The 26,584-nt window shown below is 34.0% G+C and overlaps 1 protein-coding gene across 1 annotated transcript in view; it reads right to left on the reverse strand.

The window, feature by feature from the left end:
* Window positions 1–210: 210 nt before the first annotated feature.
* LOC145283767 (nuclear pore complex protein Nup107-like) overlaps window positions 211–26,584 on the reverse strand; it is a 124,046-nt gene continuing 97,672 nt past the window's right edge. The window contains exons 20-27 of the mRNA XM_080132823.1: window positions 25,638–25,801; window positions 17,736–17,838; window positions 14,863–14,951; window positions 13,346–13,417; window positions 10,961–11,134; window positions 5,245–5,313; window positions 4,719–4,886; window positions 211–423 (exon numbers count right to left, since the gene is read on the reverse strand). Of these exons, the coding sequence (XP_079988949.1) occupies window positions 289–423; window positions 4,719–4,886; window positions 5,245–5,313; window positions 10,961–11,134; window positions 13,346–13,417; window positions 14,863–14,951; window positions 17,736–17,838; window positions 25,638–25,801 (974 nt within the window). The 3' untranslated portion in view covers window positions 211–288. The remainder of the gene's footprint in view (window positions 424–4,718; window positions 4,887–5,244; window positions 5,314–10,960; window positions 11,135–13,345; window positions 13,418–14,862; window positions 14,952–17,735; window positions 17,839–25,637; window positions 25,802–26,584) is intronic.

Here is a 26,584-nt window from a genome sequence, read left to right on the forward strand (position 1 = left end):
CCTTCCGAATTAAGGAAAATTGTTAGACTCATCCAAGAGACTCAGATATAATCCTTAAATGGATCACGGCAAACTTGCCAGTTGAAATAGCCCAAATAAAGCAGAACTTTTGAATTTGGTTAACTCTTGGAAAACTTTTTTTTCATGAATTTTTTTTATTTATTTAATTTTTTTTTTCAGTAGAATAAATGTCAGACTTGACAACAAAAATATTTTCTAAAAATGTTAAATTTCTTTTAATTCATGAAAAATGAATACAAAAATGAAATGAATGACATGAACAAATGTTTATGTTGCTGGTGTTTCTAATTCATAAATCATTGGGTCTTCATATCCAAATGGATCCTGTTTATTGTTAACCAACATCATAGAAGATTGCCGGAGAAGTTTCAAAATTTCCTGCAAGTCAGTCTTTGTAAAGACCTGAAAAACAAAGAATATTCATTAGAAAAAGAACGAAAAAAACACCAATAAAAATATTGAATAAATAAATGAAAAACCCAAAAGAAACAAACTGATCCATCTCTAAATCTTTAATTGGTAAAAAAAATAAATTGTACTTTTAGTTTAGTTGCTCCTTTATATTTTACATTAATTTGTAGTTAGCAAATGTTTTGTTATAAATTTGAGTAGAAAATAAAAAGTCAAATGTCTTAAAAAAAAAAAAAAAAAAAAAAAGCACTAATAATAAGCACCACTGTGAGCATTAAAATTTTAAAAGGCAGGGTGTAACTAAATATGATCATCTATATCTATATATATATATTTTAAAAGGCAGGGTGTAACTAAATATGATCATCTATATCTATATATATAAAAGCGAAAATGTATGTATGTGTGTGTGCATGTTTGTGTGTCTGCTAAAAACTTTCGACAGACGGAACAAAAATTCACAAACTTGATCTCATATGAAAGCCCCATCCTTCGCCCGACAAATATCGAAAAATTGGCCAAAAACGTTAATTTTTTCATCCTGAAATCAACACTTTTCTACGGGGTGTGGGGGGGGGGGGGTCAACAAAAACCGTCCTCTCATGACGAGATCGGTTCTACGATGAATGTCGTCATAACCTGATTTAGTTTAAATATTTGAAGAACTGACACAATTTTATGTACGTTGTGTTAGGTCAGTCGGTTAGAGCGTTGGGTCATTATCTAAACGTTTTGGGTTCGAATCGTGGTGTGAGATGTCTCTTTTTTTTTCTCGATTTTTTTAATTTAAATATTGAAGCAGGGTTATTTAAGCCATTTTTCACATAACATTCGTTTTTCTCTTTTTTTTTTTTTACTTCGCTTATTCTTAGGTTTTCATTAACACCCCCCCCCCACCGTACAAACACACACCCAAAAACACCCGGGTACCCACTGAATTTTTAAACTTTAATATCGAAACAGGCTTATTTAAGCCATTTTTCATGTTTTTTTTTTTTTTTTGGTTTTTATTTTTCAGATTTTTTAAAGCAGTTTTAACGTTCGTTTTTCTGTTTTCTTTTTTCGATTTTTATATTTAACATCGTTTGTTTGCCTTACGTTAGTTTTTTTTGTGTTTTATTATGTTTCGATTACCCCCCCCCCCTCCACCGACCGGATTAGTAAAGTAAAGGACTAGCTGTTAAAATTAGAAAAGAAAAGGACAAGATATTCTAGTAAAAAGTATTGTAATAAATTTATAACTTAAAATATTACAGCATTAAAAATTGATTATATAATGTTATAAATTGAATTTTAAAAAAATTCTTAATGCTGCAATATTTTAAGTTATAAATTTATTATATTGTTTACTAGAATACCTCGTCCTTTTCTTTTCCAGTTTTAACAAGTAGTCCCTTACTTTTCCATGCTTAAGTGTAACCATATTACTTTCCATGCTCACATTTTTCTATTGTAACCCATGAGTTTTCCAGTCTTTTTTTGCCCCCATAAACATAACATATACATATGTAATAACAATTTATGGCACTCGTCTGCTGCTTTTTTTTTTTTTTTACATGGTGGTCACCACTTATCAAGGCCCAGAAGCCATTTGGGGATAAGGGTTATTGCATGTACAGTAATCAATGGGATAATATCGTAATAATCGTTAGTATTGGAGATTTGATAAAATGTCTTACTTAAGGATGCAGTTCATCAGGAATTTGTTTATGTTGGACTTGAAGACATCCAAGTTGTAGTCAGGTGGGAAACAGGCAAACGGAACAGAGTTCCACAGGCATGCACTTCAAAGAAAGAAGCCTTGTTCATGGAATCTACATTTTGATTTAGGCACAGATAAAGAGTGGGGAAAATTATTGACAGTGGTTTCAGCTAAACGGGTGTTTATCGTCAAAGATTGGCGAGGGGAGACCAGAGATTGGAACTTAGACAAGCACTTGCCATGGAAATAATGATAAAACAAAGATAGGCTCGCAACGTCTCTTCTGTGGCAGAGAGGTTGTAAGGAAGAGAAAAGGGCATCCCCCACCAAGCCACAAAGTCTATTTTGTACTCTGTCAAGGCAGGATAGGCTGTTTTTAGCAGCTCCTGTCCAGATGTGGCAGCAGTACTCCATCCTTGGACGTACTTGGCTTTTATATAGATAGAGAATTGCATCAGTAGTGAGATATCTTCTGGAGCGGTAGAAGGATTCCACCATCTTTCCAGCGACCTTGGCAACAGACTTGATGTACATGCTCCACTTCAGATAAGGAGTAAAGGTCAATCTCAGAAGCTTGTCAAAACATGGAGCTTCCTCAAGAGGAGAGCCATCCATTTCAATTGATGCCAGACAGGGATCAGAGCGTTGATGATATAAAGATAGAAGCTTGGTTTTAGATGCATTAAAAGTAACCAGCCACCTCTTCCCCCACTGTACCACGCGCTCAAGATCAGAGGAGAGAGAATCAGAGAGAACTTTGTCATTTACGGCCTTTGATGTGTTGCCATAGTTTGTCGTGTCATCAGCATAGATGTCAACGAATGATTTAAGTATGTGTTTTGGAATATCATTGATGTAGATCAGGAAGAGAGTTGGGCCCAGGATGGACCCCCTCAGGAACTCCAGCATTAATACTCTGGGTCTCTGATTTCTGCCCATCAAACACTAATCTTATGAGCCTCTCAGAGAAATTATTTAATAACTGAGAAAACATTTCCAGTTATATCGTAGCTGGAAATCTTGTGAAGTAGGCCTTTATGCCATACCTTATCGGACACCTTTGATATGTCAAAAGCAATTGCCCTAGAAAGGAAGCCTTTGTCAAGAGATTCACTAATCCTATGAGATATAACCGTTAGAACATCTGTAGATCTAGTAGAACGGAAACCATATTGCACTAAGAAGGTTATTTCTATTGAGGTGGTTGACTACTTCTCTATTTAATATGGATTCCAGCAGCTTACTCATGACACACAGGAGACTTATTGGTCTGTACTCAGAGGGAGATGACTTATCACCTGAATCCTTAAATACAGGGCATACTGATGAGGGTTTCCAGGGTGTTGGAAAGTACTTCTCCTTAAGGCAACACTTAAACAGTTTTGTAACTATGGAGGCAAGTTCTGGTTGAAGCTTTTTCAACACTATAATTGGAATGCTGTCAGGGCCAGTTGCTTTACTGGAATCAAGGTTCTTGATTAGCTTGGCGACCTCACGCACAGATATTTGTATGTTGCATAGCGTGTTGTCTGTTATAGGAGGAAATACGGGGAGTTGATGGCCTTCGTCGCATAGGGTAGAATTAGCTGCAAAGCTCTTGGCAAATAGTTTGGCCTTGTTAGATGTTGATGAGATGACCTCGGGTCCATTGATGATGGTTGGGATAAAACGGACGCTTCTGTTCAGGATCCTGTTTGCTATTTGCCAAAACTTGTGGGAACCAAGCTGCTGCTCAGCTACTTTGGATTAAATGGACTGAGCATATAGCTCTCTTGCATTTTTTATTACTCTTTTACAGTGGTTGTTGGCGGTCCTCAAAGCAGCTTTAGTCTCAGTACATCTATTATGTTGGTAGCTATGGAAAAGTGATTTCTATATGCGATGGCAGCACATTCTAGGGAGAACCATGGCTGACTGTTGGGTTTTTGTTGGAATTTTTAGGATGGTATGAATCGGTCTCTGCCTACAATTAACCATTCAGTCAGGTCTGATACTATAGAGGACACATCCTTTTTAAACATGGAGTGCAGAGGTAGATCAGATATGAATGTACGGAAGCTATCCCAGTCAGCCATAAAGTATCGATGTACAGTACGGTGGAGAGGTACGTCTGAAGACTTATTACATTACTGCTTTCAATAAAATACCCCCAATTATCTCCCTTTCATTCTCTCTGTTTCACTTGTTACTTCTCTTTTTGCGAGAGTGGTGAATTGATAGCAACAGTATTTGTTGGAGCGACGTGGTTGCTATGGAAACCAGTTATAAAAAAATGTTGCTCACCTTACGTTTTTTTTTTTTTTTTTTTTTTTTTACAATTTTGAACACCAGAAAATTTATCATAACTTGTTTTTCTGAACGAAAATTGAAAATTTTTTTTCACAGTATAGCAGAGAAGGTGATCTATAAACTGTAATAATTGTTTGAAATTTGGTCGTAAAATGGGTGAGCAGTAAAGCAAGTTCTAAATGACTAAAACTGCCACTTAACCATATATTCAAACACAGTAGTGTTTGAATGATATATATATATATATATAGAGAGAGAGAGAGAGAAAGATAGAAATAAAAGAATAAAGTTCTACCTGGTAGAGTGCATTTTTTTCACTTGTGAGGATTTCTGCCAACTGCATGCATTCAACGTAATTTTCAGTGGAATGTAGGATTTGGTGTAATTGAATAATGAACTTGGGAATGCAGAGTTGACGCAGCAACTTCATCTGTTGTTCTCGACTGTCATCAGGTGTCTCATTCTACAATAAAAAAAATAATAACCGAGTTGGGCCAAAGAAGGTCAGAAGTTTCAATAGCAAAATTTATTATGTTCCTCTACTTTTTTTGAAAAATTTCTACTATATTCCCATATTTTGATCTCAATTTGTCAAAATGAATAAATCATTTCGTAAAATATTTTGAAAATACAAAACATCTTTTAAAAGTACCAAAACATTCAGGAATGTTTTTTTAACAGATACATCATCCCCAAAAAAGAAAAAAAAAAAAATATCAGGAGTCTGACATATAGACAGGTACCACTAAAACTTTCCAAAAAGTAGACACACATTAAGGATTAAGTTTTGTAAAACTAAAGAGAAACAGATGCAAACTCACCTCAAACTGGTCAACCATCCAACCTCCATCAGCAAATAATAAAATGTTGTAAATTCGATTCTTTGTTGTCTGATAAGAAAAAATAAATAAAATATTATGAATATACAAAAAAGCTCAGTAAAACTAAAAGCAATATCTGTCAATTTTCAGTCTACAGGTTCGAAATTTGATATACAGGGTACTGAGATTTGGGAAAATCTTTGTAATCCGTTTTCGGCCAGAAATTTGGTTATTAAGGGGTCAAAGTTAAAAAATTTGACCTTTGAGAACTCTACCAAACTCCGCCAATTTTAGGTCTAAACACTTGAAATTTTAGATATAGGTTCCTTGAACATGGATCTAACTTAATAACTTGATTTGAACCCAAAACAATAAATGTTAAGGCATCATAATAGGGGTCAAAGTTTAAAATAATTGACCGCCTTTTTCATTTTTTGCTCAACATGCACCTTCAAACACCGGAGCAACGCCGGGCTGAGATGCTAGTTTATTTATATAAACAAACATTTTATTAATTTTATTTATTGCGGACAATTATCCTCATCTTATTAGTTGTTTCACGACATTTCGGCCAACTATTCCTCTGGCAAGTGATAACCGCGACGGATAGGAACTCTGAATCTCCTGACTGCATTCATTGCAATTACTGCCTTCCATAGTTGTTGTCGTCTCACCACGTTTTGGCCAAGTAAGCCTCTGGCTGGCTTTGGGTAGGATTGAAACCGCTATCTTCAGACAATTCTTACCTGGAATCGTAGAGATTCAATGTCTCTATCAACTGCGCCACGGGCCTGTAAGATGAGGATAATAGTTCACAATAAATAAAATTAATAAATAATACTCATCTCAATGAATTCCAATTAAAATAATATAAACATTTTATCTAAAAAAAAGTCCAGGCGTTTTAGTACTGGTCTGTTGGATTTTGTCTTCGTCTGATTCCTACGTCCATTCATTTGTAAAATAATGTGTGAAATTTGTCATCATCATTATCTACAGAAGTGTGAGTCTTATAAACAAACGTTTTATCAAAAAAAAAAAAAAAATGTCCAGGGATTTTAGTACTGATCAGTTGGATTTTGTTTTCGTCTGATTCCTACATCCATACAAACATTTCAACGAGTGATGTCTCTTCTACAAATTGTTTGTATTGGATTGTCTTTCTTTTTTTTATTCATGTCAAACTCATTTAATCCCACCCATCACCATCATCGTCATCCTGATCATTGAAGATTTGACTTTAGGAATGCTCCTTCATGTATATTTTAGATGTATGTGTATGTGTGTATATGCATATGTATGTACATGCCTCTGTGTGTATGTTTGCATGTATGTGTACATGCATATGTATCTTTGCGTGCATCTGTATGTATGCTTGTACGTGTGCATGCATGTGTTCATTTCCATGTGTATGTGGAGTGGAGAGGGCTCCCGTAAACTGTGGTGAAGGCAACCCCTCTAGGAGAAGCAAATCTCTGATTTAAAAAAACCATAAAATGGGAGACCAGTACCCGCATTAAGCTGGTCTGCAGTTTAACATTGCTGGCTATCTTGTTCTTGTTTGTTGCTGGATTTCAACATTTTGAACCGAGAGAGAGACTTAGCTGTCGTACAAAGCTAAAACTGTAACATCATCTTTGTATAGATACTCCCTCAGGCATTTGTCTAAAAAAAATAGTCCTGTGGCGATGGAAAAGTTGTGATGCATATAGGCCTGAAATGCTGGAAGCATGTAATAATTGACCTGCCATCGTATGTATGTATGTGTATGTGTATATATATATATATATATTTATATGTGTGTATATGTGGGTAAATGTATGTGTATGTATGTATATATATGTGTGTGTGTGTGTATGTTTATGTATGTATATAGATGTGTATGTACATATATATATATATATATATATATGTATGTATGTATGTATACCAATGGCCGTCTTCAGTGTCATGTCTGCTTAAGCGTGTGAATTCGCCGGCAAGACTTAAAAAAAAATAAAATAAAATAAAAAAAAAATAAAAAAGAAAGTCATTTTCGGGCTCATGGACTTTCAGTGTTTGAGGGAGTGGCACTTGTCTGACAAGACATTGCAATCATCATATATATATTTCACAACCCTTGAAAAAAAATGATATATTTTATCTAAACAATTTAAAGGATTAAAGAAATCAACATTATATCAGTTGTGAAAAATTCTTAAGCAATACTTGAAAATCCCTGGAGGACCAAGCTGGCACGAAATACAAATAGTTGCCATAAAGGGAACAGCATCTATTCTTAAAAGAGCCCTTGGATATAAATTCAAATCATAATGGAATCAAAGGTTAGCTCCAGGAGGAGTTAGCTCCCTTTATCTCATAAAACTAACCAAAGTAAAAAAATAATAAAAAAAAAAAACAAGAAAAGGGAAGCTGCTGATAGATAAACTTTTTACATTTTGTTTTGGCTTGCTTTGAGAGCTTTTAACTTAACAGAGTTCAGTTCCTCTTTTAACCTCTGATCAGCACGTTTTGTTTGCTTCAGTTATTTTCAATTCATTCAGTTTCTACTAAGAAAAGTCAAAATTAAGAGAGACTTCAAGTGTGCATGTGGGTGGAAAGGGAGACAAAAATGCATTCTTTGATGGAATAAAAGTCTTCTACTCCCTCTATTTGAATCGTTTAAAGTATGACAAAAAAAAAGGGAAAGAAGACAAAATGAAACAAAACAAAGAAAAGAAAGCAAAAAAGGAAAAGAAAAGAGAAAAGTGAAAGAAAGGAAGAAAAAAAATTAAATGGAGTTAAATGACAAAAAATAACGATGTCTAGCAAAAATGTCTTTTCTTATTACAAAAAAAAAAAAAAAGAAAAGTGGAATTCTGCTTGGTGCTTGTCTATCCACCACCCCTCCAGAAAAATAAAAATTAAAAAATCTCTATGACGTGCGTACCACCCATGATGAAAAGAAAAAAATTGTACTTTAAAAAAAAATCATGTAAATTAATCAAGTTTTATTTTTATAAAGAAAATCATCCTAAAATTTAAGTTTTTTAATGTTCATGTTGCAAATTTAAATTATTTGGAGTTATCTCCCTTATTCCTTCAGACTATTTTCAAGATGGCCTCACAAAACTTGATTCTTTTTATTTAAAAATGATAGTTTTTAATCAATTTACATAATTTTTTTGGTGTATGATTGTTATATTTTCATTTAAATTGTTTTGTTCTTACTAATTAAAAAAAAAAAAAAAAAAGATATGCAAATTCAGTTTCTTGCCACGTGATTTTGCACATGTTCCTTTATCTTTAAAAGACTGAGTTATTTCTCTTGCTTTAATAGCTGTGAATTTTGTTCAATAAAGCCTTGGAAAGAGGTTTTGTTTTACGTCTTCATTTGCTTACAAGACTACAATGATATTTTCTTTCCATCACGAATGAGTACATCATAGATTTTTGTTTTTTTTCAAGGGGAAGGGAGTTCTGGACAAGGATTTCTACTTTCTGTGAATTACAAAAATTAAAGCAGAACTTTATTAAAAGCAGAAAACTCACATCCTTGATATTCATGTTGATCAGTCAGTGAACATACGAAACCAGAGATGACCAATTGGTTTTCCCAAGGGAACACACAGAAAAATTGAGATTGCTACCAATGAATGGACTAATAACCTTAATCGTGTACGATCTATATTGTTAGTCTTTTTCAATAGTAAATTGAAACAATACAATAGAAATGTGGAAGCATAATATCATGAGTTAAAACCAAGAAAAAAAAATTTTTTTAGAAAGTCCATAAATTCTTTTCTGGTGATTATAATACAAGAATATTATACGAGCACAAAAACAGCATTACATTCAACATTATATATACGCCGCAGATGGAGTACTGCTGCCACATCTGGGCGGGAGCTGCTAAAAACAGCCTATCCTGCCTTGACAGAGTACAAAATAGACTTCGTGGCTTGTGGGGGGGGGGGCCCTTTTCTCTACCCTGCAACCTCTTTCCCACAGAAGAGACGTAGCGAACCTGTCGTTGTTCTATCATTATTTCCATGGCAAGTGCTCCATTCTCTGGTCCCCCCCTCACCAATCTTTTTCAAAAAACACCCGACTAGCTGAAACCACCGTCAATAATTTTCCCCACTCCTTATCTGTGCCTAAATCAAAACGTAGAGTCCACGAACAAAGCTTCTTTCTTAGAACTTCATGCCTGTGGAACTCTGTTCCGCTTGCCTGTTTCCCTCCCGACTTCAACCTGGGTGTCTTCAAGTCCAACACAAACAAATTCCTGATGAACCGCCCCCCCCCCCCCCCCCAAGTAATGACACCTTATTAATTCCCCAATACTATTGCTGCACTATCCCATTGATTACTGTACCTTGATAAGTGGTGAACTAAAAAAAAAAAAATCCACCTATTTCATGCGGGCCAGTCAGAAGTAGATCACGAGCAAGAGATTTAGCCATCGACTAGACAATGGTCAGGCTTGATGTAAGCACATATTTTTTTTGTCTGTCTATCAACACCTACTTTTATCTATATATTAATACGATAGCATGTGTGTTACTTTCTGTGTCACGCTTACATCTTATGTAAGAACATTAACCTTGCCTCACATCAGTCATGGCAAAGTATATTTCCTCTCCTTTAAAATTGAAAATGGTCTTGAACCCTTTTTTAATTTTTAAATCTTCCTGCCTGATGAGATCAATTATGCACATCATAGCAAGATATGACTGTATTTACATAAAGAATAAAAAAAATTTTTTTTTTAAATATAATTTGCTTTTTGATTGAGCACTATCAACGACCCTTGTTGAAATTCAATTATTCTTAATTTTTGACTATCTTTCAACTGGGAATATATATATAATTATTTACTATAATAATTATTAAATACCTAAAGACACTAGCGTTTCATCCTTTCGGGAATCTTCAGTGCAGGATGTCATGATTAACACCAGTCGATAGATTTGAACCCGGTGACATTAGCAAGGACCATATCCATTCAGCTACCATTAATCGCGAGAAATGCTGTTGAATTTTAAACATTTATTCCATTAAATGTTTTTAACGTCAGTCAAAGTGATCTAATCATTATATGACAATCTGCATAAGAGCTAAATTGACCGACTTTTTAATTCAACTGAAAGTGCTCCACGATAAGAAATAAGTTTCTTAAAGGGTCTGACATAATTATTTACTATAATGATTATTAAATATCTACAGACACTAGTGTTTCATCCTTTCGGGAATATTATATATATATATATATATATATATATATTACACACACACACACACAGTAATAAGTAGTACCATTATACATCTAAAACAAAAATATAAGTTTAAGGTTCTCAAAATTGATGCCAGAATTGTCCACATGACTTGCAGACAAGTAAGAATCAGGTCTAAGCGAGTCATCTGGAGGTTGAAAGTTCCATCCTCAGTTCAGGTGATATACTAAGAATATAATGAGAAATTAAAAGAATCTCAAATATTCATTTAGCGATGACAATGCTATTCTAAAGAGACAAACCGACTGATGAAGGAGATACTAAGAATAATTACTTAAGACTTCTTCATGAAGACTAACAATATGTATTATATAACAGGTTTAGTTTGAAATTCTGTATAAATTCCAAAGTTCAACAACAGAACAAAATAATGTGAGATATCCAAAACATACAAAATCAGAGAACAGTAATCCAAATAACGAAACAAAAAAAATTGTTACTTTAGTCTGTAACTCCAATCCATGCTTCCAGTGATCAAATTCTGTTTCATACAATTTCATCTTGTGATCATACGCCATGCGTTCAGTGAAGTTGGCTCCTTCTAACGCTTCTGGTGGGGTTGGTTTTCCGCGGTAGTACATCTCAAACCAGTCATTAAAAGACTCGATCGCATCCTGAAACAAAGGAAATAGACAATGTAAAAGTTAAACCCGAACATAATTAACTAGCATAAGAGTCAAATACGCTCTAAAATCGAGGTGTCTCTCAGAGAACCCTTTCCTGCCTTGACACAATACAAAACTGACTTTGAAATCTAGTGGAGGGTGTCCTCTTCTTTACCCTTGTCTCTTTCTCATAAAAAAGAGGTTGCCACTCTTTCTTTACTATTGTTATTTTCATGGTAAATGCTTGACTGAGCTCCAATCTATAGTTCTCGTTGTCCGTAAAACATTCACAACAAAAATTTAGCTACAACGACTGTAAATAGTTTTCCTTTTGTTCTTTGTTTAACTAAACTAAAGAGATCTTCTACGAGCAAAGTTTCTTTCCAAGAACTGCTTATCTGTGGGACATAATTCCATGGAGCTGCTTCCCAACTGACTACTACATGATTGTTTTCAAGTCCAATACACACCAATTCTTGTTTAGCTTTTTTTTTTATATAAATATAATCAAATTACAATCCTCACAGTAAACCCATTAACCTTTATCCTCCAGTCGCCTTTCAACCTTGATAAGTGATGTCTCTTCAGTACACAAAAAAAAAAAAAAAAAACGCAAGATTTTTACTATACAATGCAGACCAAAAACATGTACAAATCATAAGACTGCCAATCAAATATCGGAACACAAATTTAAGTCCAGTGTGTTTTTACTGCACATACAAGAAATAAAACTGATTTAGAAGTTTTAATTTGTAATGTGTTATTAGCATTGGTCACACTGAGGATTGAATTTTCAACCTCCAGAAGACTATTACTTAAAAATGATTATTACTTAGCACTTATATCTGCTATGCCACAGATCCTTGCATACAATTTTAGTAGGAATTTCAGGAGTCTTACACTTATTCTCATTTTAGATGTTTGATCTTATTAACTATTTCTATATATTATGTGTGGTCTTGTTGCTTATTTTATACATGTGTCGTCTTGTTGCTTATTTTAGACATGTGTCGTCTTGTTGCTTATTTTATACATGTGCGGTCTTGTTGCTTATTTTATACATGTGCGGTCTTGTTACTTATTTTATACATGTGCGGTCTTGTTACTTATTTTATACATGTGCCGTCTTGTTACTTATTTTATACATGTGCCGTCTTGTTACTTATTTTATACATGTGCGGTCTTGTTACTTATTTTATACATGTGCGGTCTTGTTACTTATTTTATACATGTGCGGTCTTGTTACCTATTTTATACATGTGCGGTCTTGTTACCTATTTTATACATGTGCGGTCTTGTTACCTATTTTATACATGTGCGGTCTTGTTACCTATTTTATACATGTGCGGTCTTGTTACTTATTTTATACATGTGCGGTCTTGTTACTTATTTTATACATGTGCGGTCTTGTTACTTATTTTATACATGTGCGGTCTTGTTACTTATTTTATACATGTGCGGTCTTGTTACTTATTTTATACATGTGCGGTCTTGTTACTTATTTTATACATGTGCGGTCTTGTTACTTATTTTATACATGTGCCGTCTTGTTACTTATTTTATACATGTGCCGTCTTGTTACTTATTTTATACATGTGCCGTCTTGTTACTTATTTTATACATGTGCCGTCTTGTTACTTATTTTATACATGTGCCGTCTTGTTACTTATTTTATACATGTGCCGTCTTGTTACTTATTTTATACATGTGCCGTCTTGTTACTTATTTTATACATGTGCCGTCTTGTTACTTATTTTATACATGTGCCGTCTTGTTACTTATTTTATACATGTGTCGTCTTGTTACTTATTTTATACATGTGTGGTCTTGTTACTTATTTTATACATGTGTCGTCTTGTTACTTATTTCTGTATATTACTACATATTGCTGTAGTTGAGTCTATGAACGTTTTACAAGAAGGAACTATAGATTGAAGTTCAATGGAGCACATTTCACGGAAACAATGACAGTGGAGAAAGACTAACAATATCATTTGTGTGCGAAAGAGGCTGGATATTAACAATATTGATTTTGTACCCTGTCAAGGCAAGAAAGAGTGATTTGAGCAGCACTTCTCCAGTAGTACTTCATTTTAGGAAAACTTTGAAAAGCAAACTAATCATCTCTACCAATTCGTGTGTTGTGTACAGACTTTATAAACAATCTGCCTTTGATTAACATTTGGTTTGATAAAAAAAAAAAAAAAAAGGAATTCTTACCAAACATGCTTTTATGCATAAATGCTCTCGGACAGCATTGCTATCATCATGACTAAGTTCTTTGGAGCCAATCTAATAAAAAAAAGAATAAAAAACTAAAAAAAATGGTAACAGATAACAATCATAGAAAAAAGATTTAAGAAATTAAGATTAATTACTTCAGGGAAGAATAAGAAAAGATTTAATTGAAATCTTCAAAATAATGAATGAATTCTTATTTTAAAAACTGGATTTTGAGCCAAGTTTACAGTTTTATACAGCCTACCATCACAATTGCATTTGAGAAGTTTTATTACCGGACAAGCAGAAGGGTCTGGCATATAAAATCAACAGTAGATTCTTTGATAAAACAGGGGCACATTTGAAATGGTTGTTTCTGTTTAGGGCACAATTGAACCACAATACTTGACTTTTTGCATTTTAAACTTTAATTCAAGCCATTATATAAAAATAAATTCATAGGTTTTCTAAAATGCAATGTAGATTATGATGGAAGGCATGTGAAGTTTCCTACTGGTGCACGGCAGTGAGTCCTTAACTAGAGCAGACAATCAATCAATGTGACTGAATAACGGATGATTTCAATGACAATAAAAATATAATGTGGATCATTCATTAATCTTCATTTAATCTCGGGCAATGAAGAGTCTTCCTCCTAGTTAATACATAAATAACAATAGATTTGATAGGATTTGAACTTGGCACAACCGATTGCATAGTCTGTAACAGTATCTACTAGGCCAATCACATACACCTTTACTTTTAAGAAATGTGTACAATGTGGTGTATTCTGGTCTTCTCTTAAATCCTCCGTTCTGGCTGTGTCATCTCTCACATTGGCAACTGCTGAGTGGTGTTCAGTGGTTCACATAAGACACAAATTCCGACACATTCTACAAATATTTGTTGCACTCTGGGCGTGTGTGAGACACCATTGACCCTCTGAACAACAAGGGCCACATGTTTATTGTCATGGCCGTGTTCTTCCATTGCTGTCAGCTCATCTCTATCTACTGTGAGCCACGACCTGCGTCGAACTATGTCTAACTCACAACTCAACTTTAACTTGCCCTCAACTGTCGCAAACCCAAGACTGCCAGCAAACTGTTCCTAACCGTCATAAACTGTCACAAAACCTATCGCTACACTTGAAACTCTAAAATATATTGACCAATATTTGTTCTTGTTCATGGTCACACCATGACTAACAACCCCATTTCAGCTTTCTTTGGTGTGCATTGGTGCACAACTTTCTCTGCCCTTGTTCTACTGACAACCCCCCCTTTTTTTTTGGTTATATTTTTTCTCCTTTTCCTTTAATTCCCAACACTTTCTTCTTTTTTTTTGTGGGAGTGGGTGGAGAATGTTTATAATATCATACATAGATTCATCATGTGATCATTAACTTGGATCTTTGAAGACCATGTAAAGAGCTGCAATGTTAGTTAATTCCATTTGGAGAATATCTGACAAACGATTTTACAGTTCTTTCACTTATAAACAAAAGACTCACTCACCTCCCTGTATCGGTTTTGGTAAACAATATCAACGGAATCAGGAGGCAGTTTTTCAAACACCTGGCGAGCAGCAGTAGTTTTATTTGTGGCTGAAAGGAAAAAAAGAACATCAAAACTGAATTTTTTAGATGACAAATGCCAAATTTAAAAATTTTTATAACATCAATCATGATCAACAGAAACATTAAAATTGACATCAAATTCAGAATACTCTGAACTTATGTATGGTCGTTTCTATTATACGATTGTGAGGGCTGGACAATCACCAACACCAAAAGGAAGAGACTAGAGGCAGCTGAAACTTGGTTCCTGAGGAGAATTTTCAAGATATACCGGACAGAAAAGAAAACAAACCAGGAAGTATTAGAAATGGCAAACACAGAAAGGTCTCTAATAAGAACAGCACAAAAAAACAAATGAGATTCATAGGTCATGTTTACAGAAAAGCAGAATAGAACAGATTAGCTTGACAGGAAAGATCATGGGTAGAAGAAGCAGAGGACAACAGCAAGAAACATACGTCGACAATCTAAATATCTGGCCAACATCAAAATTGATGAGCAACAATGAATTCGTGCAGGACACCACTTGATGAGAACAAATTCTCACGAAAATACTTTATAGTAAAAACTGAAATATTTCATTTAATAAAAACAAAATTTAATTTGGAGAGTTGCTATTGATGTTTTTTTTACACATTTTTCTTTTAATAACTTTCTTGGATATGATTTTTGTAACTTGAAAAAAGGTTTTTACATATACAAAAACGCTGTGTTAATACAGGGTGACCCAAAAATAAAAAAACAAAACAAAAGCTAAATGGAGGCCATCTAGAACATGCTGTAGAATGGAGAAAAAAGGCCAAAGACCCTAGTGTTTTGATGTGAGGTTTTGAATATAATAAACTAGTTATGACCAAAGTTTCATTTCATTTGGACAAAACACCAAGGCCTTATAAAAGTTGGGGCCCATTCTTTTTGGGTCACCCTGTACTACTATCACATCAATTCCAAATGAATTACATCCCTTGATTTATTGGCAGAGTTATAGTTGTAGTATGAAGTTTGGAGGGGGTGGTGGTACAAATTTACAAATATGAACAACTAGCTGTACCTTACCTATGTTGTCTAACATGTAGAAAAATCTTTATTTAAAAAAAAAAATTTTCTTTGTTTACACATTTTTATATTTAAACTGCTATTATATTCTTCAAATTAAAATGATTTTACTGATTTTGATTTTTAAATGATTTAAAAACTAGCGGGGTTACCCGGCGTTGGCAGGGTGCTTGGAGGTGTGTGTGTGTGTGTAAGGAGGGGGGGGGTAAAGTAAAGAATAAGTGAAGTAATAACCCTGTTTGAATATTATGCAAAAAAGACGATGTTAAACTTCTTATAAAAATCGGAAAAACTAAAACAAACAAACAAACAAAAAAAAACAGCAAACAAACGTAAAACTTCTTACAAAAAGCAAAAATAAGGAAAGAAAATGATGAATGTGTTCGGAAAAACAAAAACAAAAAAACACAGCAAAAAGCAGAAAAAAAAAAAATGGCCTAAATAACCCTTCTATTCGGTTAAGTCCATGGTGCGTTTCACCCAGTAGAAAGTATAGAATGAAAAGGAACGTTAAAATTCCATTCCAGTTTTTTTAAGCAGGTCATGATGTTTTATGTTTATTTTATAAAAAAAAAGAAAAAAAAAAAACAAGAAAAAAAAAAAGGAAAGAATCATTGTTTTTTTTTTAGTGTAAAAATATTGGGAAAAAAAATGGTAATTAAGCAAAGTAAAAGTAAGCGTGGGATAAGAATCAATGTTTGTGGGAATGTCGCTATCGGTTAATTCCATGGCGCATTTCACCCAATAGGAAGCATAGAACGGAAAGACACAGTGAAATTCCATTTTCCAGTTTTTTTAAGCAACTATGAAGAAAATCCAAACCGGCATTCCTTCGTAACTGTCCCTTGTGAACAATCCCGGAAATGGTGTAAGTGGTGGCGGGAGAAGGAGGAATTAATTAGAGAGAAAAATTTTTACTACTTCCATTGATTTTAACCGATTTTGGAAGTGAACTCTCAGCAGAAAAAATATAGGAATCTATGATTATCAAGGAAGTGGAGAGGTAATATGCCTATAACACACCTCAGATATTGTGCTGCAATTTGTGCATATTACAATTTGCATGAAATGTCTTGATTTTTTATCCTATTAAGGTCAAAATCATAGGGGGAAAAAAAAATGAGTTCATTTTATATATATATATATAGGAATGTTTCCATTTGTAAAACTGTGACGTCACTTTAACAAGAACTGCAACTCTGCTTCCCTGGTGTATAATGCTTTTAATAACACTCATGTAATCGTGTTTATACATTGTTTTGTTTGGTGGTATTATCTTCATTTTATAATATTGCTATTGTTACTTACTGAATTTTCTACAACTATATTTACCTCAATATATGATCTAAGGATATTTAGAAGGTTGTGAATTAAATAAAAAAAAAAATGGTTGTGAATTAAATAAAGATGAGAGAAAAATTTTCAAAAGTTAATCATTGACATCTCATTTTGTATTTCTTTTCTTTTCAAAGTAATTTGAACTTTTGTTCTTTTCAGATTACCTTTATGTTTGGAGGCTTAGTTTAGGTTAAATTATTCTAGCAACTTTAAAATCTCTTCAAAAATAAGTTTTAAAAGATATACATTGTGATTAAGCACTAAATTAAGTAAAATAACTAAATAAAAGAAAAATGTATTTTTAGTCAGACATGAACTATAGATGGATATTAAAAATTTCTGAATGTTCAATGTTTATTTATTTATTTTTTTGTTTGTTTTAAAACTTGAATGCAATACAATGTTTAAAATACAAACCTAGGAATCCTCTCATGACAGCATTTGCCTGCCTTATTGCTTCTGATCTCTGTGATTGGTCAAATACTAACCAATCAATGGCTTCAATTTTCTGTAAATCTTCCTGCAAACAAACACAAAATTATCCAGTTAGAAAGTTGAAAAAGTTGGAGTAAAAGAAATGTATCATGAAAATATTAAGTCAGATACTTAGTAATTGTTGTGGTGTGTGTCCACCTTATGGATAATAATACACTCTTCTACTTACTATAAATACAGGGAGAATATGTCTCTCAGCATTAGCATACAAGCAATGCAGGAGTCTTGTACCATTGCAGTTGAATTGACGTATAAGCACACTTTATTTGCTGTAATTACTTTTCTGCTAAATGCACTTATTTCCACAAAATACTGAGCCGTGTCTTTCTTCTGAACCTTTATGTGACAACACATCATAATAGTATTTACCTTCATAGAGAAGGTCCAGTTTTTTTCATTACGGAGACAAACCCAGAGATTAAAATGTTTCTGCTCCAATTGTGTGTGTGTGTGTGTGTGTGTGTGTTTTTGTACCAAAAGCACATTGGCAATTTCTTTTTCTTTAATAGTCACAAAGATTAATAAAATATTTTTATTCTGGTCATCATTTTCAATTATTTCATCTGGTGAAAAAAAAAAAAGTTGGTAATTTTGCATTTAATGACACACATTTCCAAGTTAATAAATGCACAACAAAAAAGTTAATTTTAAAATAATTACTTTTCAAATAGAATGTAAAATTAAACTGAATGGGCAATAACTAGTGTGATATTAGTACTGGACAAGTTATGCCAGCTTCCTCCAAAGGAAGAGGTTTACAGGGAATATGAAATTCACAAGTGGTTCCCAGTCGCATTTCTATCCAAGTTATGGAAAAATGACATACAGTGCCTAGCATTCCTAGATGGTCACCCATCTGGTACTGCCCAGACTCCATGTCGCTTAACTTCAGTGATCTATGCCATCTTTATATATAAAAGCGAAAATGTATGTATGTATGTATGTGTGTGTGTTTGTTTTTTGTGCATGTCTGTAAAAGGCTTTTTTCGCTGAACTTTTCGGTTGGCTCATTCCTTCTTAGAACTTTATATCACATCTAAATGATAATATCTATGAGTTACGAACGAGGATCGCCTGTCTATTTAATTTTCCCGACTTTCACGCATTATTTTTTCCAGATTTTTAGAGCGTCCCGTGTACCTTTCGCTTTTCAGTATAAAACAAGCAAAAACTGGCTCGCAGCTGCATCATGTTTCTAGGTCAAACATCACGCAACTTAATTTCATTTTATAAAAGTTAAATTAAGAGGTTTTTCATTCTTCTTCTCTCGTGGCTGAGATGGCAAGGTCCCAGGGTTTTTTTCTATTTCGTTTCCATCTCCACACCAAAGGTTCGGGGTTCAAGCCTACTTTCCTACTAAAACTTTTTTTAGTATTTTACACCTCCAAACACCTGGCCAACGTTTTTTTCTTTTTTTAACATGTTTGTTTTGATCCCCCCCCCCCAACACACACACACACACATCTACAAACACCCGGGCCACGCCGGGTACCCCCCACTAGTACTAACATAAGATAAAAACAAAAAACACTTTCCAATAACAAAATCAAACTAACAACCATTTCGAAAGTCAGTTGTATTTATTTGTTACTTGAGAATTAAATAAAAAAAAAGAAAAAAGCAGTAGTAACTGAACCAATTAAATAGGAACAACTTTGCAACCAACAAAGCTAGTTATATAATTTCTGCATCTAAAAAAGGTTGACAATCATTTTGTGTCTTAAAAAACGTTCTGTTCTGCTGAACGTTACAAGGATTTGGAGTCCAACGATTGAATGGTGCTGCCACACAAAGCACGCATTCAACTTTGACAAAGTAGGAAATTGACTTGGAAATTCAGTAAAGAGGTGATCTCTTCTCTTCCCTACAACCTCCTCACAAAAGTAATAATTCTAATCTCTCTCTATTCTGTTATTCTAATCTCTCTGTATTCTGTTATTCCCACTGAAAATATTCATATATTCATTCAAATCTTCCTTTTGATATATTTACTGCAAAAACTAATCTTTCTATGACAACGGAAATAATATTTCTTATCTGCCACCATGCATCCAGTGTCAGGCAAAACTTTCATGTGGACAGAAATTTTTAACAAATAGTTCTCAACTGTGGAATGCATTACTATGGAACTACTTCCTTGATGATTACAACTTGTTAGTCTTCAAATTCAATGTAAAAAAAATTGTGTCATGAAACTGACTCAGATGTAATCAAACACAGTTCATACTATTCATAAACGTTAGTAATTCCAGAGTGTTTTCAATCTTTGTCACAAATGACAATTATTCTATTTCATTAATCTTTATCCTTGAGTGGCTCTTGGTCTTGAGAAGCAGTTAACTAACAGTAAAAAAATTATATACATTTCTTAAAATAGAAAAAAAAAACAAAAAAAAACATTATGTTTCTAAATTTTTGAGATGAGGAATGATTATTTGGATTCTTTCGACTACTCTTCTCATCTTGAGTGCTATTTTCACAACGCTCTGGTCAATGTAACCTTCGACCTACTTCAGGTGTATCTTGTCAAACTCTAAAATCCTTCTGTCAAAGTCTGGAATTTGCACGGAATTTTGAACAGAACTCTTTATTTAACTTATGACGGTGGCATGCTTTCGTTTCTCTCAGCCTTGGCTGGGTAGAAGTCCTAAGTCATTCACAATTGTATTTCAACCTACAGAAGAGTAACTTTACAACTGAATTTTACCAAGTACTTTATCCACTATGCCACAGGTTCTTGCACAAGAACCTGATGGCATAGTGACGTGTTTGATAGAAAGATTCCCAAGTTCAACAAGATACACCTGAAGAAGGTTGGAGGTTACATAGACTGAAATGTTATGAAAATAACAGTCAGGATGAGAACAATAGTCGAAAAGTTCCAAATAATGCGAAGAAATAAGCACATTATTAATTTTAATGCTTTTTGGGAGTTATAGGTAATATACTGGTTACAAAATCTACTGATACAGCCATTGTTTGGTTTGGTTGTTTTTGTTTTATGGCATATCAACCCTTTTCAGGCTATTTAATGCTGAATCCAAAGATTTTGAAGAAAACTTTTTTTAATAGAATATATTTGTTGTTTCCAAGTCGGTTTCTATTTAACCCATAGTTGGGACCCTAACAGGTACTACCACTCCGGGTCAGAGTGGACCTGGGAGCCATGGCAATTAAAGGAGGGCTCCACACTCCCCAAAGCCTGCAAGCTGGGGCCTCACCACTGGATATAGTTTAAGGTCATATCCAGGACCCTGCAGCCATTGTCATACTAGTTAAGGTTTGTTTTAGTAGCATTCAGGTAATCTGGGGGCAACCACCAAACCATCAGTCCCTTCTTTGATAGGATGAGGTAGGGTCTGATTCAACTTTATTGGAATTATTCCCTCCTTGCAGAGAAGGAGTTGATTTATTGCTAGTTGAGATACCCAAAACTAAAGCTGACCAGTAAACTTCTGTCTGCCTCTGTAATTTTCCACCATATTGAACTGAACTTGTTGCAGTGGGAAGTAAATGATGGTAAATTGATATCTTGTAGATTTCCTGCATCATTCTGACATGTACATGAGTCGCCTTGAGAACTGTATTACTCTGGTAATGAAGAGTGAAAGAGCTTGTCCTTATTTTCTTTTATCAGTTTTCACTCAGAGCTTTTGTTTTATGTAAGTGTATAAGAAGTGATGTAGAATATGATGTATGAATAAAAATAAAAAACTGAAGGTCATATTAAGATCATAAAGCTTTGTATATTTAATTATTTTTAAAAATCATATATATATATATATATATATATATATATATATATATATATATGGTTCTAGGTTCAATCCTCGGCTTGGGAGAGGTGCTAGTCTAGCGGCACTGATGAGTTGGGATACAATGAAACAGGACTGTATGTCGATGACTACAAATATTTTAAGCCCCCCCTCTTTGGATAGAGCACTGTCGTAAGTAATCTCACCCACTACTTAATTGGCTGAAAAATGCAACGCTCGCCCTTTGTTTATAAACAAAGCTGTTAGAGCAATGTAAAAGTGGTGGACGGATGTTTGTTTAAATAGACATTTGGCGAGATTATTTACGGGCGCCGCTTGTGGGTCGATCGGTAGAACTGCTGACTGCCAACGCGATGGTTCTAGGTTCAATCCTCGGCTTGGGAAAGATGCTAGTCTAGCGGCACTGATGAGTTGTGATACAACGAAACAGGACTGTATGTAGAGGACTACAAATATATATTTTCTCTTTTTATTATAATTTTCCATTACACCAAATTGAGCCACAGCAATGCGTGGCAGGGTACAGCTAGTATATATGTATATATACTAGCTGTATCCTGCCATGCATTGCTGTGGCTCAATTTGGTGTAATGGGAAATTCGAATAAAAAGACAAAAATCCATGTTTCTTATATTCTTAGTACAGCAATCCACTCCAAAAAGTAATTATTAAAAAAAAAAAAAAAAAAAAAAAAAAAAAGGCGAAAATGAAAAAAAAAATGGTACTCTTGCAGAATTGGATCCTGATCCTCGGGATTACCGTCAATCATGGCTTGGGCTTGACCAACAATCAGTGGATAAAGCTGAATGTAGCGAAAATGTTGAAACGCTAAATGTTTTTTTTTTTTTTTTTTTCTGTATACAAAAATGTGAGTTAGTAATTGATATTTGAGTGATGGGGGGGGGGGTTACTATACACAGATTCGTAAAAAGTTGTCCAAAAACAAATAAATGAAAGCAAAGGTAAGGTAAGTTATGTTTCTACCCAACTGGATAATTGTTTAGTGTTTTTATGTAATGTAAAATGTTTAATCGGCTCGAAAAACAGAAATGGTTGCAGACTGTTGAATACGTTAAGTTTGGGAAAGTAAGTTGAAAACTAAAAACTATACAATACAATGTCAAAAACCCATCGAATATATGTTACCATGACATAGGCTGACATAATCGGTGGGTTTGTGACAGTATTTTGTATAGTTTTTTAGTTTTAACTCACTTTCTCAAACTTAACACAATCAACAGTGTCCGCCACCATTTGTATCTTTCAAATACACCGATAAACACTGTTTTTCGAGCCAACTAAACGTTACATTAAATGAAAAGGGTTTGTATTACTAAACACAAATAAGTTGTCAAAAAATAAATATATAACAAATAAATGTTATCAAAGGCAAGAAAAGTAAATATTCTACCTAACTGGATAAGATTGTCGTGTTTTTATGTAATCTATAATGTTTAATCGGTTCAAAAACATGCAGTGTTTATCGGTATATTTGAAAAATACAAATGGCGGCAGACTGTATCGAACACGTTAAGTTTGGGGAAATTTTGGGAAAATGAGTTTAAACTAAAAAAACTATACAAAATACTGTTAAGAACTCACTCAATATATGTTACTGTGACGTTGGCTGACATATAATCAGTGGTCTTAAACTTTTGCTCGATACAGGTGATGACTTTTAAGAGTCCCTTTTAGTGATTACCTGGTTTGAGGATATTTGTACAACTAAACGGCAAATCTGCTCCAAAAATCCGGTATTATTTTACTTTAAGGCCCGTCTCATGTTCGTATATAACGAAATATTTTATTGTAGATTTCGATGTACTAAAAACGAATCTGCAAACCGTTTCCGTCGCATAAAGAAAGTTTTCATGATATGAAGAAATTACTTTTTTGAAAAGTGGGTGATCACTTTTCAATCTAAATTTAACTTAGAATGAGCACCCACTTTCTGACCACCTGAGAGAGGGGCATTTTTCTGTGTTTCTTGGCTAAAAAGTTTTTTGTTTGATTTCTTTTGCATGGTAATAACCCCTAAACTCTGGGACTATTTTCCATTTCACAGCCGTAGCCTTCATTTATGCTACGTGCGAGCATAAACGAAAGCTGTTTAGCCAATAAACATGGGATCTTAACGATCTTAATTTATTTTAATAACATGCAAACATTCCTTGACTTTACAGATAAATTTTCTGAAAATTTCAATTAAATTGGTAATGTAGAAATATGGTTTTATGGACTTTGAACGAATCAAGAATTACATTTATATATATATAAATAAATCTCACCTATCTGTTTAAATGTATGTATGTATGTTTGCCTAAAACTTTCAACAGAGATCGAAATCATTTTGAAGCACGACCCTTCGGACGGCAAATATTGAAAAATCGTCCAAAAACATTAATTCCTTCACCCTCAACTGGGCAATTTTCTACAGGCAGTGGTCGCTTTTTTCACCGATATTTTCAAAAGTCATCCCCTCTTTTTGACTGTCTAGCCTTAATTTAAACCTATGTCACTTCTGGTTTGGCGATGGACGCAACAGCAAACATTTTTTTTTTTTTTACTTGCTTTTCTTCTTTCGCAGTATGGGTTCGAGCCTGCCTGCCTTATACCAATTTTTTTTTTTTTTCTTCAATACGCACCTCCAAACACCTGGGCACCCAGTTTAAGTCTATAATATAAATCTCAAACGTGTGTGTGTGTGTGTGAATGTATGTCTCGCTAAAACTTTCAACAGCCGCAACAAACACTGACAAAATTGGCATCATTAGAAATTCAGTCTCTTGGACGACAAATATCCAAAAATTGGACAAAGATTAATTCTGTGCTGGTTAACTGAGCCGTTTTTTCCAAGGTGGAGGTCAGTTTTTGCATCAACATTTTTGCAAAGTCATCATATGCCTTGCAATGACTGAGCTTATTTTGAATGCCCGTTATGTCGTAAGTTGTTGTGGTACGACGGCTAGACCATTGGTTTTATTTCACCTTCTTTTCCTCTTTACAAGGTTTGAGCCTGGCTACTGTGACTAATTTTTTTTTTTTTTTTGCGCTTGCATGGGTACTCACTGCTATTTACATTCTTTTAGGGGGTTGGTTAATTTTTTTGTTTTGTTTCTTTGTGCTTGCATGGGTATTTGCTCGATTAAAACTTTTTGTTTTAGGACTGGGTTGCTCAATGGCCTTACTATACCACCTTTCCACACCCGGGCAACACTGAGTACCCCCCCCCCCCAGGTTACATATATATCAGTAAATATGGACTTGTTTGATATAATTGAGATAATAAATGTCTGAGACTTTTGAGAATTTATGTCAGAGAATCGACAATATATGTCTCCTTTTTTCTTTGATTTTACAGCATAATTTTGGCAGGTTTTCTTTTTGAAAAACAGATGTATATTCTCAAAGTTATCAAAGACATTTACCATCGCAGTTACATTAAACATTAAGTCCATATTTACTGATTTATATATGTGAATTAGTTTGAGAAATAAAAAGATATACAAAGATTTATAATCTAAAGACCTTCGTTCATTTGTCTGTTTTTGTTCAAATGTCACGTCAACAGTCCAGTTGAGGAGTTGATGCTTCCGTTCAATCTTGAAAGACAAAGGATGCCCCCTCTAGGGACTGCTGCGCGTATAATTGTGAGGCAAGGGTTGCACAATTTCCAACCACACCTCTTCTGAATCGGCACTGTTTGAGTCCAGTGTCAAGGAGAAGTCCAGGACGATTGGAATCAATGCCGAGATAAGCGGAGAACACATACAGCACCTGGAAGTCCCAAATGGTCACCCATGTGATACTGGCCAGGCTCATTGTTGCTTAACTTTGGTGACCTGAGGGGAACCGGTGTGTCAAACGTGATTATGCTGTATATTAACACTCCAGTACCTACATTGTTAACAGTTTTCTTATACAATTACACGTTTGTTTATCAGCAATGCCACAAATTTTTCCAAAATTTAAATCACACAAAAAATCATACCTTATCGTACCACAAAAAAATCAAACAAATTTTATGAAATTAAAAGATTAGTCTTACTTTGCAAATTGGCATATTGACTGTAAATTTTGATTGCGATTGAAGGTCTTCGTTATTCTTTTTTCGAATATTTTCCACAACGGTTTTGGTGATGGCTGGTACATCAAGGCAGGCATCTTTGGCCAAATTCAGATACAGATGCCTTTCATCTTTCTGTTCAATTTCTGAAAAAATAAATAAATAAATAGCATCCAGCTGAAACTCAAAAACTACTAAACATACACATACAAAGTTTACATAATCCATTCAGCATAACATCGAGCAAGTCATACTAAACAATTTACTCTAATCATCATTTCTTTTTGCCTCCCTATTCCTTCTTTCTCACAGAAGAGACTTTGCCAGTGCATCTCTTCTCTATCTTTATTTTCATGGCAGATGCTCAACTGAGCAGCAAAACATTCACAACAACTGCCAATAATTTCCCTTACTCTCTATCTGTGCCTAAAACTAAACAAAAATTCCATGAGCTAAGTTTCTTTCCAAAACAATGTTACCACTTTCTCATAAAATTTGATCTTACTTTAAAAAAAAATATTTTATCAATTAATGAGATTTTTGGAATATGACATTTTCGTTCTGTGACTAGTATGTACTTCATAAAGATTTTTCTGCATTTTTGTTTTTTAATTGAAAGAATCTATTGAAAGACTTCCTGGGTAAATATTTTTTTAATTATTTGCTGACCAAATCCATTTAAAAATTTAATATTTGAGATTTTTTGTAAGTAATTAAATCAATCTCTTTCTAAACTCATTTCTCATCTCTGCACAGACCTATTTCTCTTGCTATTCTCATGCTTTCTTGTTTGGCCAGGATCTAAGTAAAAAGTAAAATTGACCAGGATCTAAGTAAAAAGTAAAATTGGCCAGGATCTAAGTAAAAAGTAAAATTGGCCAGGATCTAAGTAAAAAGTAAAATTTTGTTTGTGCTATTAAAGTAAAAGA

This window comes from Euprymna scolopes, chromosome 8 (assembly GCF_053919585.1).
Source record: "Euprymna scolopes isolate OS-2025 chromosome 8, ASM5391958v1, whole genome shotgun sequence".
Classification (NCBI taxonomy): Eukaryota; Metazoa; Mollusca; class Cephalopoda; order Sepiida; family Sepiolidae; genus Euprymna; species Euprymna scolopes.